We start from the raw sequence: 15,138 nt of genomic DNA on the forward strand, positions 1-15,138 counted from the left end.
CCTCAGAGAACCATATGCTGGGGACAAGGAACGGGAAAGAAGATGGCTCTGCTGCTGTCATACCCTGACCTTGAGGTTCTGAAGCAACACCTAAACTTTTCTGTTGTTCTATAAATCAAAGCTCAGACATAGCACATCTTCCACTAACATGCTTCCTTCAGCAGCAGCAGCAAAAAAAGTGCTGAATGACAATAATGACCTGGACCGAACTGCTGAGAAGAGCCATTTTTAGAGAGAAATTAGTAGACTGTACTAAGCTCTATGTCAAGAAAAGCATGATGGCATCAGGGCCTCATTAGCCTGTGCAGGAATCTGGTCAAACAGCCAGAATCATCATTGTGTAAAACTTCAAATGAATACAAAGCTCAAGACTGTTCTTCAATTTTGAGACCCTCTGCCATATTGGATGGACCTTGCCTAATTCAGCAGGGCAATTCTTATATTTATATTGAAATGAATGGTACTTGGACTGTCAGGGCCTTGTTTAAAGTCTTGACTGTATTCATACTGAGCTTGTGGAGTATCATTCTGTTGCCCTGCTTTGCTCAAGCACATGGTAGCCTTAGTGCCAGGATTCAGTCCTAGGCCTGGCAGCTCTTCTCCCAAGCACCTACCAACTTGCTTGGTTCTTACAAAACACACCTGAAAACTTTGTTCCCTAGATACTTACCTATTACTCCCCTTTTACTTGTTGATTTAACTCGTCTTTTAATGCAATTTTATTGGGTCTTCTGTTTTGTAGGGGCCTCTGAGTGCAATTTGCCATTTATACTGTAATATCCAAGGTTAGTCTAACTGAAATCACATTTATTTCAATGGGTCTATTCTAAGTAGAACTAAGAGTGCATACAACCTATTTAAATTTTTTAAAAATTAGTCTTCAACACAAACAGGAAGCATGGGTATTATGTGAGCATTACCTCAGTGCTATGCAACTCCCTTCAACTTTAGTGGGGTGTACAAAGGAGAACCCCAGGTGAATTGTGCCCTTAAAAGAACCCAGAAAATGGCAGGGGAAGGGAGAATGAATTGTGCAATGGAATGTAACAACTCTTCAAAGTAGACTGCCTTCTTGGAGAGAGACTGTATCCCTCCTCCAAACTAGCCCTTATCTCCCAGTCTGTATGAGCTTAAAGCAGGTTCTGTTCCTAGACAGGTTTCAAGTTAGAACAGAATATCATCCACCTGCTAAATTTGAGGCTGGCTAAAATTAGCCTTTTCTACCCCAAAAGTGGCTGGTAGTGTGAGGAATATGACAAAGTTTTCACCTAATCTCACAGAAACATGGGGGGCAGGGGTGACAAAGTGAACAAAATGCTCTGGAGAGGACACCTCCCTTCCATTGACATAATTGCTCCATGCTGATTTTCGCTTTTCCATTGTTCCCCTGCGCCCACCCTTTCCCAAACCACTGCAGTGGAGATCCATTCAGTAAGTGCTAAATAAGCAGTGGAGGACTGGAAGAACAGATCTTGGTACAGGTTGTAAACAAGGGGGAAGCACGTGTCAGAGGGAAGATAGCCACCCTCTTGAATCAGTTTCTCTCTGTGTAGAAGAGAGAAGGAAAGAAAGAAAGGGGAGAAGCGGGTTCCCACATGCTACAGCTGGGAACAGGAACTGGCCTGGAGCAAAATCTCAGTGCGTGTGCATCGCTGCTGCAGCTGGGGGTGGCAGGGAACATCTTGGCTGAGCACAGGCCTTTGTAACATGGAGGCAGGAGGTCACATATGGCAAGTTGTTAATGCTGACAAAGAAAAGAAGGGAAGAAAGTGCCAAAGAGAGAAAATGTTTCAAGTATACTGGTTGGAGAATGGTGAGCCAGTTCCCAGCATGGGCAGAGTCAATACTTCCTAATTCACAAGCATCCTTGTCTAGGTTCTCTCTGCCTCTGTATCTTCATCTGTTTCCAGGATTGAAGGTGGCCCTTTGGCTTCTTCTCCACGGCCTGCCCGGCTTAGCACCTCCATCCATCGTTGTCGCAGCTCCTCTGTTTCAGGGCTGAAATACCAGCAGAGGTGGCTCTGGCTGATCCGGAAGGCATGGCGTCGATCCACCCGCTCTCCAGGGTCAGGAAGGTTCACTTCAAAGCCAATCAGAGGCATTGAGCGCTGGGCCTTCACATCCTGCAGAACAGATAGGCAACTCTGTGTCAAAGGACGTGGTGTAAGAGCGGCTGTGAGCGCCTAGCTCAGCTTTCCGCAACCTCGCACCTAATAGTGGTTTTTGGAGTAGAGTTCCCATCAGCTCTGATTGGCAGAGACAATATTTGGGGAACAGTAGGTTGGGAAGGCTGAGCTCAAATTGATTGACTTGCCTAGCTTCCCCTCCAACCAGAAAGATGTTTCCAGGTGATGCACTGTCAGGTGGGTCAGTATTCATATTGGGTGAGTATCCTGTCTCTTTAACAGTTGCCCATTTGTGAAGGGCAGGAACATAGGATGACCCCTCCCACCCTGAAGTGGTGTGAGCTAAGAGCCTCATTCCCCTCCCAAAAGGGCTGCCCAACCCATGAAGTCAAAAGGGGCAGGATCTCTTAAGGAGGTCTGAAGACTGTATGAGGAGTTGGGAAAAGCAGGTGGCTTACCTGTAACTGATGTTCTTTGAGTGGCCATCTGTGCAGTCACACATATGGGTACTGCGCCTGCGCAGTGCCTGTGGCCGGAAGACTGTCAGCTAATGGTTTTTGGTGGGAAGCTCTGCTCCCCCCCCCCCCGCCCCGTGGCCTATAAAGAGCGGAGCGTCTGCCATTTTGTTCAGTCTTTGCGACCGAACGTATGCCACTTTATGGGAAAAAAAATTGTTTCTGTTTTTGAAGTCGGTACCATGAAAAAAGGGCATGGTCGGTACCGAAAGATGCATCCACTCACTGACACCGAGCGGGGCCAGCGGGTGGGTTGTGTGAGTGCACAGATGGCCACTCGAAGAACATCAGTTACAGGTAAGCAACCTGCTTTTCTTCGTCATGGCCTCTGTGCATCACACACATGGGTAGATTAACAAGCTTACCATAAAGGAAGAGGGAAGGTGTCCTCATTGAAGAACGGGTTGAGGACAGCTCTGAAGAAGGAGCAATCCCGTCGAGCTCGAACATCGAGACGGTAGTGCCTGGCGAAGGTGCAAGGGTTTTCCCAAGTGGCGGCTCGGCAGACGTCATCAAGCGGAACCCCGGATGCGAATGCAGACGAGGTTGCAACGGCTTTAGCAGAATGGCCTCGAGGAACTGAAGGCAGTTCGAGCTTAGCTAATTGATAGCATAAGACTATAGTGTGGACTATCCACTTAGAAAGTCTCTGTGGAGTAACTGGATCGCCCTGATCCCTAGCAGAATATTTGATGAATAGTTTATTGGATCGTCGAATAGACTCCGTTCGCGATCGGTAGAAGGCTATGCAACGCCGAACATCGAGTGAATGCAAAGATCTTTCCAATGGAGTCGACGGTGATGGAAAAAAGGCAGGCAGCACAATGTCTTGTCCCATATGGAAAGGTGTAGACACTTTAGGCAAGAAAGACGGGTCAAGGCGTAAAACGACCTTCTCCCTATGAAAGTTCAAATAAGGAGGGTCTATGTGAAGGGCACAAAGTTCACTGGCCCTCCGGGCTGAAGTGACAGCCACAAGAAACACTGTCTTCCAAGAGACCAATCGCAGATCCACTGTCGCCAAAGGTTCAAAGGGGGCCTTCATAAGGGCCTGTAGAACTACAGAAAGGCTCCATGTGGGCATCACCGGTCTAATTGATGGGTTAAGATTATATAGTCCCTTCAAAAATCTTTTGAGGATAGGATAAGAAAACAGAGGTGATCCGTCAACTAAGCTACGGTAGTAGGCTACTGCAGCTGTATATACTTTAATGGGTGATGGCTTCAATCCAGAATGGTGCAATTCCAAGAGGAACTGAAGAATTTGTTGTATAGATGAGAGGAATGGAGAGAACGAATGAGACTCGGCAAAGGTGGAAAAACGTTTCCATTTAGCCTCATATGACTTCCTTGTGGACGGCTTTAAGGCAGAGTCGATGATATGCTGAATATCAGGGTGCAAAAACGTTGGATTCAACGGGTCTTGTCTCGAACCCGATGGTACAGAGAGACCAGAGAAAAGGGAAGCACCTGAGTGATTGGATTCGACAATTGGATCCGAGTTGGTCGAAGTCGTCGCCGGTACCGATGGATTAATAGAAGCTGTCGGATTCGTAATTCTTGAAATCGTCGTTGGCACCGATGGAATGTCAATCATCGAATTCGCCATGCTGTTAGATTCAATGAGAGCAAGTCCGGGTGGCGAAGTGTGCCGTCCACTTGTGTTATAAGATATGGAAGCGATGGTAGATGAAGAAATTCCCCGCGAGAGATGTCGAGTAGTTTCGCAAACCACGCTTGACGTGGCCACCAAGGGGCAACTAGTATCCTCGATGCTCGGTCGTGCACTATCTTCGCTATGACCCGCATCAGAAGAGGGATCGGAGGGAAGGCGTAGAAGTTCATATTGTTCCAAGGGATCATGAATGCGTCCCCTAGGGATGCGTATCCAATTCCCGCTCTCAAGCAGTAAGCCTCGCACACCCTGTTCTGTTGGGTGGCGAATAAGTCCACGTCGGGAAACCCCCAGCGCCGGAAAAGGTGGTTGTGCATGCAAGGATCCAATTCCCACTTGTGAGAGGTGAACATGTGCCTGCAGAGAAGATCCGCCTGCACGTTGTCCACACAAGCTAGATGAACAGCCATCAGCATGATGTGTCTCCAGATGCACCAGTCCCAAATTTTCATAGAAAGTCTGGCTAGAGTCGGTGACTTTGTTCCCCCTTGCTTGTTCAGATAAAAGACGGTAGCTATATTATCCGAAGTTATCTGAACGATCTGATGATGAAGGATGTCCTCGAAAGAGCGCAGGGCCTTGAATACTGCCAGTAGTTCTAGGAAGTTGATATGATTCGTGGATTCTCGACGATTCCATGTACCCTGGGTAGATAGGCCAGAGCATATCGCTCCCCATCCTAGAAGAGATGCGTCGGTGCCAAGGGTTATCGTAGGAGGCTGCACCCTGAAGGGGACTCCTGTCGTAAGATTGGTTGGTTCCAACCACCAAAGCAGAGAGTGAAGCACGGAAGATGGGATCCGAATCAACCTCGAATGTGGATGTCTTTGAGGATGGTACACCTTGTTGTAAAAGAGTTGCAGCGGCCGAAGCCTGGCATGCGGAACTACGGCAACTGAGGAAGCCATATGCCCCAGGATCCTCTGGATAGACTTCACCAGGACCATTCCATCTTGTCGGATTCGATGGATGTGGCGAGCAAGAGTCTTTTGTCTGTCCTGAGGGAGGAAGGCTTTTTCCAACGTCGAATCCAAGCGGGCTCCAATGAAGGTGAGCGTCTGTGTTGGAAGAAGAGAAGATTTCTCGGTATTAATACGTAGGCCTAAGCTATTAAGCAAGGCACAAGTTGTATGGATGGCCGCAAGGAGACCTTCTCTGGACTGCGACACTAACAGCCAGTCGTCGAGGTACGGGTAAATTTGTATGCCTTGGAGGCGTAGAAAAGCACAGACAGGAGCCATGCACTTGGTAAATACCCTCAGAGCCGTAGCCAATCCAAAAGGCAAAACTGTAAACTCATAAAGTTGGGTTGCAACCGCAAAACGAAGGAAACGCCTGTAACTTGGGTGAATTGAAATATGGAAGTAGGCGTCCTTCAAGTCCAATGAGGTGAACAAATCCTCTCTCCTTAGCAATGGCAAAATGTTTTGAAGGGTAGTCGTACGAAACTTTTTCGGTACAATGAACTTATTCAAGTTCCGTAAGTCCAAAATCGGACATAGACCACCATCCTGCTTCGGGACCGTAAAATATCTGAAATAGAATCCGTGGAGTCCGTCAGATGGGAATACTTGACGAATCGTTCCTTTACGAAGAAGTTGATGTATTTCGTCAAGCAGTACCGGTGAACATGAAGTGAACCGGATCGGACTCGGTGGAGGAACGATGTCGAATTCTATTCGATAGCCGTGTTGAACGATGGACAATACCCACCGATCAGATGTGATGGACTCCCAAATGGGGAGTCGGCTTCGAAGCCGATCCCCAGATGAGATGGGGGTGGGTATTGGTGGAGTGTGAGGAATGGTTCGCCAGTCCCGTCAACGTTGCCTCCGATCGTCGAAACGGCGGCGGCCTTGTTGGAAGCATTGCTGGGGCTGCGGATGGCGGCGCTGCTGTTGCTGGCGATGTTGTGGCTGTTGCCTTGGCTGATATGATTGCCTGTAGGATGGACGATTCCAGGACCACTTACGTCTGGCGTGGGACTGTATCTCCATCCTGCGTGCTGTCATCCTCGATTCATGCTTGTGATCGGTGCGAGAATGGAAAAGCCTGGATCCATCGAAAGGCATTTCCCCTATCCGGCACTTGGTTTCTTCCGGAAAATTGCAATTCCAAAGCCATGCATGCCTTCGGAGAGAAACGGCACCAACTAAGGCCCGTGAGTCAGTATCCACGTGGTGCCTTGCCATGGATAACTGCTGCACCGCGACCTGCATGGCTTCCTTAATCAGGAACTTCGCGAGCTCACCCTGGTGGTCTGGGATGGTGGAGGTGACGTTGTGCAGGCGCTGCATAATGAAGTATCGATACCTCGCCGACGTCGCCTCGTAATTTGATATGCGGAGCCCCAGGCCTGAAGCAGCGTAGACTCGCCTAGCCAGGGAATCTATTTTTCGGCCCTCCTTGTCCCTCGGTGCCGTGTGCCCTCTCGCCTCTCTGCCCTGCGAGGATTCGACGACCACAGAGTTCGGTTTGGGATGTCGGAGGAAGAAGGGGATGTCCTCCTCCTGAACCCTGTACATCGACTTATATCTCCTGGACGTCGGTTGAGGGTGTGATGGCAGATCCCAGGGCCGCGTCATCGCCTGCTGCAAGGTGGTTATGAGCGGCAGGACGATAGATGTCGACCGCTCCCTGTGGACGACATCGTAGAACTTGTCCGTCGTCAGTCCCGGGCACTGGACGGCGTCGATGTCAAGGGACTGGACAAGTCTAGACATCAGCTCCGCGAAGGAGACGTGGGACTCATCAGGCGACGTAGGACGCTGGGATGTCACGGCGATGTCCGGGGAGGTTGAGTCGGCCTCCGAGTCGGCCGAATCGGCACTGTAGTAGGGTGGAGCCGAAGATGACGACTCCGCTGGGGAGAAGGAGCGGCTGCTTCCATCCTATGGGGATCGAGGTGACGCCCGCCTCGGATCCGATAAGCGCGGTCAATCACAGGATGGAGGAGAGGATCATGCCCTGGGAGCAGGGTAGTATCCTACGGAGAGTGGATCACCCCAAGTATGATAATAGGGGCAACACCAGCTCTCCAGACGTTGCTCTACAGAGCGGCTCCTCTGGCTCCCCAGTGGGGACAGTCCAAAGTCCGCTTCCATGGTGACCGCGGGCATGGGTGTCAGTGACCTCGCCCTGGGGGGGAGTCTTGGATTTCCCCATCGGATATTGAGCCCCGTAGAGTTGGAAGGGGTGGAGGCGGGAGGTCAACCGCGTGGTGGGGAGACCCTTGAGGGGTAACCCACATAGCCTCCTGAAGGAACAGTTCGGGCGGAGTCGGTACCGTAAGCACCACCGGTACCAAGGGGCCCATCGGTTTCGAGTCCCGGTGTCAGGGACGGTCCGGACGGTCCGAATTCCGGGGTTTCTTGGGAGGCTTGGAGACTTTCTCCTTCCTGGCCTTTTTATGGCCTGCCGACTTCTCGGATTCGGCATGCTTCCACTTCTCGTGCTTCTTTTTAGGTGAAGCAGAGGGAGCCACCGAAGCAGACGTACCTTCATCCGAAAGCCGTGAGGGTTGGGCCGCAGAGGCGGAGCCAGGTTTTGGTACGGCAACAAGCGGATCCGATTGCATTAGGGCCCGATCCCAAAGGAGTCTCCGGAGGCGATATTCGCGATTCTTCCTGGCCTGCTTGGAGAAGGCCAGGCAATGCGCGCATTTATCCGTCCTATGCCCCTCTCCCAGGCAGAGGAGGCATAGGTCATGTGGGTCGGTGCCATTTTTGACCCACAGTCCGCGCATTTGCAGAAAGCTGCTCACTGCGCCATCGCAGAAAAAGAAGAGAGAGATAGTACAGAGGGTAAGTATATAATTTTGGTTTTGTTTTGTTTTTTGTTTTTTTTAGATAGATAGATCAAAAGAAGGAAAAACGAGAAAAAACTACGCAGAACAATGAACTGGGAGCAAGGAGAAGAAACTGGGAAAATAGAAGGACAATCAAGAGCAAGGTAACGGTCGAAGCGAAAGTCGAAAGCGGCACGAGGCACAGTGAACGGCGGTCGCAAAGACTGAACAAAATGGCGGACGGTCCGCTCTTTATAGGCCACGGGGGAGGGGGAGCGGAGCTTCCCGCCAAAAAGCATTAGCTGACAATCTTCCAGCCACAGGCACTGCGCAGGCACAGTACCCATATGTGTGAAGCACAGAGGCCACGACGAAGAACCTGTGGCCCTCCAGAAGTTTTGACCTACATTTCCCATGATACCTGGCTCTGCTAACTAGGCTGATGGGAGTTGTAGTCCAAAACCACAGGCTGAACACCTGCCCTATCAGGTGATCCTTTAACAAAAAGAGGGATATTCCTCCTCCTTTGAGAAGCTGTGACAAGTGAGCCTTCCCTGGCTGTAAACATCAGCACTACCAAAACAGAATCTCTTTGAGGGATTCTGTTGGAGTTTCTCACAGCAGGTGAATAAACAGCACCACCTTGCATGGCCTTCCTCTTCATACTGAGCCTTTGATGACAAATCCCTGCTTCCCCCCCCCCCCCCGCCAGTAGTAGGGAGTAGAATAAGCAACGTGGGGACAGGGCTGTGTCTAACATCAGGCGGTAGTGCATTAAAGAGGTTGTTTTTATTTGTAGTGTTTTTACTGCATATTTGTATCTGATTTTTTAAATGTTTTGGATCTTTTATATCTAGAAAAGCAGTCTAGCAGTACATTTAGTAAACAAAACTGGGTCACATCTTCCTCCTTTTGTTGCTTTATAAGCTTGAGCCCTGCCCTTTCCCAGCCGCTTAAGGTTACAGAAAGGAAGCAGATAGAAAAATGGAAGGATGCTGCCATACCTGGGGAGCTCCATAGATGTAAAGCACCAGCGGCTCATTTTCTGGGATGACAAACCAGCCTTTGTGCCAAGTCTTCCCTCCTTTTTCCATGTAGTGCAAGAAACTGCAGATCACGCTGTTCTCTGCTACCACAGACGCCTGCTTCTGCAGAAGGATCAGAAAGATTCTTGTAAAGCCTACAGTCGCCTCCACGGATAGCAGGCTGTCCTGTTAACACAGGCACAGAGAGGCTGTTCTCTGTTTTGCAGAGAACCAAGGCAGTGCAATACCTTGCCCAAGGGTTGAATTCCATTGAGGTGAAATGCTCTAGATGGTGGGTAGGGTGACAATACCAGCATTTTATAATGTAAAGGTCTTGCTGTTAGTAATGTGGCCTTAGGGCAAGCATTTCAACCTTTTCTAACAGGGAGCTGGGGGAAGAGTGCAAAATCTAGGATAGCATCTCATGATCAGTAGCCAGTGGGAGAGATCTAGCTAACTCTAGATGGAATCCCAGGCTGAATTTTACTTGTGGGCTTCAGGTTCAACATCCCTAAGTTACTGTGTCAGACTGGGACCATCTAGATTCAAATTCCTACTCGGGCACAAATCAGGTAACTTCAGCCTAAACTACCTCACAAGGTTGTTGTGAGATAAAAAGGGGATGGGAGAACCATGAGATCCTTAGAGAAGATATTACTGCATTACATTTGTATCCCACCTCTTTTCCTCTTGCAAGGAACCTGAGGCAGCTTACATAGTTCTCTTCCATGCCTCTTTATTCTCTTAGAAACCACATAAGATAGGCTTGGCCAAGAGTGAGTGACTGGCCAGTCAACCAGTCATGGCTGTGTGAGGACCAGAACCTGGATTTCTCAGGATGCCAGTTCCACACACCTCCATAGACAATCCACTATATTTGTACCCTCCCTCCCCGCTTTTTGCCCAATATTAGCATGAATGCTTCCATGTAGCCAGGATAGGGTTGGAGGCAGTGCCTAGGGAACAATTTCAGATAAAAGTGGAGAAAGGCTGCAGAATTCAACTTCTTAAAAATTTCAGCTTTTGTTTTAAAAATATAGAAAGAATTAAAGCTGTCACCAGTTTGAGCAGTGAGCAATTGGCTAAATAGACCAGTAATTTGACTCAGTTTTAAGGCAGCTTCATATATTCAACAGAGTGGACTAGAAACTTGGAACAGCAAGATTTTATTATGACTGCACTGAACACTGCTATGGTAAGGAAAGGGATATCTGCAACCAGCAACACATTATGTGGCTTTTCTGGACCCCAACACAGTGCTTACAGGAAAGCAATACTAGTGGCTTATAAGCAGGCAACTTCACCTCTCATTTCAGGGTGCAGTATCTTGTTCCCTAAGTCTCTAGGGAAAAAATATAGCAAGAAGCACAAGGACAAAGAAAGTTGCTTTTCTATATGAGAAGCTGCAAGGAAGAGGCTGAAAGCAGGAACTGCTCCAAACAACGCATTTCAGAAGGTGTCTCAATGCCAGCAGGATGTGATGTGCAGAGGAGTATCACTCTTACCTCCAGAATGGACCTTCGGCGCTGAGGTGTATTAGGGTGTGGGACGGGGCTGGCAGGCGAGCCCTGTAGCATTGTATAGCAGTCAGTGCAGACACGGTTGGGCCGGTTATTGTCATATACCAGGCGGGCCCGGAACTCAGAACATTTTCCGCAGACAACCTGCAGCAAGCAAGTGGGCAGTCAGTGGTCACTTTATACACACAAAATACAAAAAGCAGTCCTTTATACACACAGAAGAATCAATTGCTAAAAAACTTTCACTGGACTGGATCACATCAGCATTCCAGGAGATTAGTGGGCTGTCACACACTGAAAAATCTGCAGGCCCCAAAAGAACCATTCAGCTTTGCCTTCACCCAGCTGATATCACTTTTCTATCTGCAGGCCCCTTGCTCCTGCATACCCTCCAGCTGAGAAATAGCACAAAACACAACAAACTCTAGCTACATCTGCTGTAGACCCATTAAAGAGAAGAACTTTATTATTTGGTTTTACCAAAGGTTTATATTGGTTAAGACTGTGCTGGCTCAAGGTTATCAGGATCTTTGAACATGGTGGTCTCAGTGGTCAGGATTTCTGGAATACAACCCCTAGTAGTTCTGATCATTGGCCATGCTAGCTTGGGTGGATAAAATCTAGATGGAACCAGGCTGGGGTAGGTTGCTTCAGGATAAGGAAGTGGGTAGTTTTGGACCAAAGTTAACCTGCAGGAAGGACTGGTTTATTCACAAAGAAAAGGTGTGTCTTGCCCACTCTCCAAAGGGGAGGGGGGTGGAACAAACCAGCAGGAGAGGTGATATAAAGTGGGAAAGGCATCGTTCATGACTGCCCACACTCACATGGCCACAGGCTCGGCAATGGTGCCTCCGTTTTGTGAGGGCATTGAAGGGCTCCTTGCACTGCATACAAAGGGTCACCTCTTTTTCTCGGATTGGCGTGGGTGCCCGACGGCCCAGTTCACACCCCTGTATGTGGAGGAAAGCAGGTTAATATATCTGGAACAAAATGGCACGCCTTAAGGAAGTAAAGCCTATTTCTAGCCAACCCAAAACTTCAACATTCAGGTAAATAGCCCAAGATGTCTATAGCATTGCAAAGCTAGGAGCATCCGAAAAAGGCTTTGGAATGCTCAGAATTCAGCCCACATTCTCTGGCAACTTTCAGCTGAAAGTTCTGCCTGTTCTTAAGACTATCTCATGCACACGCACACACACAAAGACAGAGCAATAACTCACAGGCGAGTTGGGTGGTGTTTCATCTTCACTGACCAGCTGCTTGAACATCTCCAGAGTCTGCTCGTGCTTCTGGATTGTTGCCTGTATCGCCTGATGGTTTTAACAACAGAGTATTTGTTGTCACAGATAAACAGATTTCTGAACTGAGAAAGGAAACAATCCCAGCCTCTTCAGTGAGGCACAGAACTGCCAGGCTTAGGGGACTTCCTGTATGCACCTAACTCTGCAATCCTAGTTTCTGCCTGACACATACTGAGGAATAGGTGGGAGAGAGAAAATAGCTCTTGATTCTCTCTCACCCCTTCCCCTAACAAAGCAATGCTTCCAAACCAGGCTTTCATGACACCATTTTTCTCTTTCAAGTCACAGAATTTTACAGAGAGCCCAGATATTATCTACCTGCTGAAAACTATCTTGCATTTTTCCACTACTTCTCCCATCCTTTTGTTGTTCACAATAGTCCCCTTAGTGGGGAAAGGCAGCATAAGTGTCTCTCCCCGCAACCCGCCCCCCCCCCCAGCCTTAAAAGGCACAATGCCCTTTGTTTCATGGTGCTAGGAGCTGCCTGTCAGGAAGCACCCAGGGTCACCCCATGTCACATTATTCCTGACTTAAGAGGTACAAGTCTTGTCCTGTGATCCTCCTTCTCTCTTGGATCTGTGAAAGCCACCCAACACAAACATGGTCCAGAAATCATGCCCTCTCCGCCACTGATTAAAAGAAACTCCTCTTCCCCTTTCCATATCCCTAGCACTCTTGCTGCCTGAAAGAGACACCTTGCACTAACACTGCTGGGCTCTTACCACTTGTCCCCCAACCCTTTACCTTGGCTGTCCGGGCATGTGGCTGTAGGAAGAAGCCGCCTGGGTCTTGCGAGACCCAGCTGAGCTGTAGTGGGATTTTGCAGCCTAGCCAAGCTCCTGTGTGAACTCGCAAGGCAACAGAAGACAGCTAGTGACTACCCTGGGCAGCCCCACCATCTCCTTTCTTGCCGTGGTGAGTGCCATGCTGGAGGGCAACTGGAGAGGCTCTCTGGGGGACGGCTGGAGTGGTTGGTAGCCTGGGTATGGAGAAGTGGCACCATTTCCTGCTCTTCTCCCTCTGTCAGTTAAATGTGGGCACCAGAGTCACAGAAGGTACAATAGAACTGGAAAGATGGATGGATGTAATCCCAGAGTGGGTGCTGAGGCAGAAAGTTTTTGAACATCCAGTATTTTCCAAGCAAGCACCCAATGCTATAGCAGATCCCATGTAATTACAGGGCTGGGCCCAATCAACTGCAAAAGGACTTTGCAAAAGGGGAGATCTAGACATACCTGCACAAGAACACCTCTGTTACTTTATTCACCTTCCATAGTGATTAAAAAAACCAGCATTACCGAGCCTCTATTTCCCTCACGGGGCTTCCTGTTCTCTCGAGGCCGGGTCTAGAGTGCCTCTACTTGGTGTTGAGCGATCGAGACAGACTGGGAATTCTGTTGGTGTACCGTGCACCCTTCTGCCCAACAGACTCCCTGCCTGAGCTGACGGAGATCGTCTCGGACTTGGTGTTGAAGGCTCCCAGGATGTTGGTCCTAGGGGACTTCAATCTCCATGCCAGGACTGGTCTGTCCGGGGCAGCTCAGGTCTTCATGGCCTCCATGACGGCCATGGGGCTGTCTCAACATGTCACAGACCTGACTCATGAGCATGGACACATGCTGGACCTGGTTTTCTCAATGGGGCAGGAAGAGGGTGGTCTGAGGTTGAGGAATTTATGTCTGACACTCCTGTCATGGTCAGATCACTTCCTCGTGAGGTTTGAGCTTGAGAGCGGCCTTTCCCTCTGCAAGGATGTGGACCCAATTGTGTTGGTCCGCCCCCGAAGCCGGATGGATCCGGATGGATTCCTGAAGGCCCTGGAGGATTTCCTGTTTGATAAGGCTGGTACTTCTGTCAATGCCTTGGTTGAACTGTGGAATGGGGAAATTACCAGGGCTATTAACACGATCGCTCCTAAGCGTCCTCTCCCACCTGGCAGAGCCCATTCATCCCCCTGGTATACACCTGAATTATGGGCAATGAAGCAGGTTGGGAGACGTCTAGAGCGTAGGTGGAGGAAATCACGGGATTAACCTGACCGAACACACTTAAGAGCCCATTATCGGGCCTATGCTGTCGCGGTGAGGGCGGCGAAGAAGAAATTCTTTTCCGCTTCCATTGCCTCCTCACAATGCTGTCCAGCGGAGCTTTTTCGGGTGGTACAGAGGCTGGTTCATCCAGGCCCCAAGAAAGACCTCGTGCCACCCTTGATGGCCCGCTGTGACGACTTTGCCAAACATTTCAAGGAGAAAATTGCTCAGATTTGTCACAAGCTAGACTCCACTAGTGACTCAGAACCTTCTGGGGAGGTGCCAATGTTGCCGTCTGGTCCAAAATTGATGGATGAGTTTCAGTTGTTGCGGCCTGATGATGTGGACAAGGTGCTTGGACAAGTATATCCTACCACCTGCTTACTGGACCCTTGCCCATCTTGGCTACTTAAGAAAGCCAAGGATGGGATAGGGACCTGGATCCTGGAGGATGTCAACGCCTCTCTAAGGTACAGCTGGGTACCTGCCCCTTTAAAGGAGGTGGTAGTCCGGCCAGTCCTAAAGAAGGCATCCCTGGATCCAGAGATGGCCACCAGTTATAGACCGGTGGCCAACATCCCGTTCCTGGGCAAGGTGTTAGAGTGGGTGGTGGCGGGACAACTCCAAGCGCACTTGCATGAAACTGATTATCTGGACACATTTCAGTCCGGCTTCAGACCCAGGTATGGTACTGAATCTGCCTTGGTCGCCCTGTATGATGACCTGTGCAGGGAGAGAGACAGGGGGAGTGTATCCCTGTTGGTTCTCCTGGACCTCTCAGCGGCTTTTGATACCATCGACCATGGTATCCTGGATAGACTAGCGGGATTGGGAGTTGGAGGCACTGCTTTGCAGTGGTTCCACTCCTATCTCAATGGCCGATTCCAGAAGGTGGTGCTGGGGGACTATGGCTCTGCGCCATGGCAGTTATGCCATGGAGTTCCGCAGGGGTCCATTTTGTCCCCCTTGCTATTTAACATCTACATGAAACCACTGGGAGAGGTCATCGGGAGGTGTGGGCTGCGGAATCATCAGTACACTGATGATACACAGCTCTACCTCTCATTTTCAACTAATCCAGGTGAGGCAGTGGCTGTACTGAACCGGTGCCTGGCCGAGGTAATGGCCCTCATCCAGCCCATTACCTCGGCCAGGCACC

At 49.6% G+C, this 15,138-nt stretch overlaps 2 protein-coding genes across 7 annotated transcripts in view; one reads left to right on the forward strand and one right to left on the reverse strand.

Annotated features, from left to right (window-relative positions):
* TSR2 (TSR2 ribosome maturation factor) overlaps nucleotides 1–15,138 on the forward strand; it is a 32,410-nt gene that overhangs the window by 11,907 nt on the left and 5,365 nt on the right. The window contains exons 6-7 of one of the 6 annotated variants that reach the window (XR_006416008.1): nucleotides 8,165–8,267; nucleotides 10,445–11,452. The exons of 1 other annotated variant lie outside the window; for it this stretch is intronic. The gene's annotated coding sequence lies outside the window, so the exon portion shown is untranslated. Of the gene's footprint in view, nucleotides 1–742; nucleotides 1,344–8,164; nucleotides 8,305–10,444; nucleotides 11,453–15,138 lie in introns of those variants that run through there. 4 more of the 6 variants (XR_006416006.1, XR_006416007.1, XM_044443475.1 and 1 more) reach the window with 4 other exon arrangements.
* The window catches only part of FGD1 (FYVE, RhoGEF and PH domain containing 1), a 65,887-nt gene continuing 52,329 nt past the window's right edge, over nucleotides 1,581–15,138 (reverse strand). Inside the window, exons 14-18 of the mRNA XM_044443471.1 lie at nucleotides 11,869–11,958; nucleotides 11,473–11,598; nucleotides 10,634–10,792; nucleotides 9,108–9,251; nucleotides 1,581–2,123 (exon numbers count right to left, since the gene is read on the reverse strand). Of these exons, the coding sequence (XP_044299406.1) occupies nucleotides 1,872–2,123; nucleotides 9,108–9,251; nucleotides 10,634–10,792; nucleotides 11,473–11,598; nucleotides 11,869–11,958 (771 nt within the window). The 3' untranslated portion in view covers nucleotides 1,581–1,871. The remainder of the gene's footprint in view (nucleotides 2,124–9,107; nucleotides 9,252–10,633; nucleotides 10,793–11,472; nucleotides 11,599–11,868; nucleotides 11,959–15,138) is intronic.

This window comes from Varanus komodoensis, unplaced genomic scaffold (genome assembly GCF_004798865.1).
Source record: "Varanus komodoensis strain SLA01 unplaced genomic scaffold, ASM479886v1 scaffold42, whole genome shotgun sequence".
NCBI classification, from domain to species: Eukaryota; Metazoa; Chordata; class Lepidosauria; order Squamata; family Varanidae; genus Varanus; species Varanus komodoensis.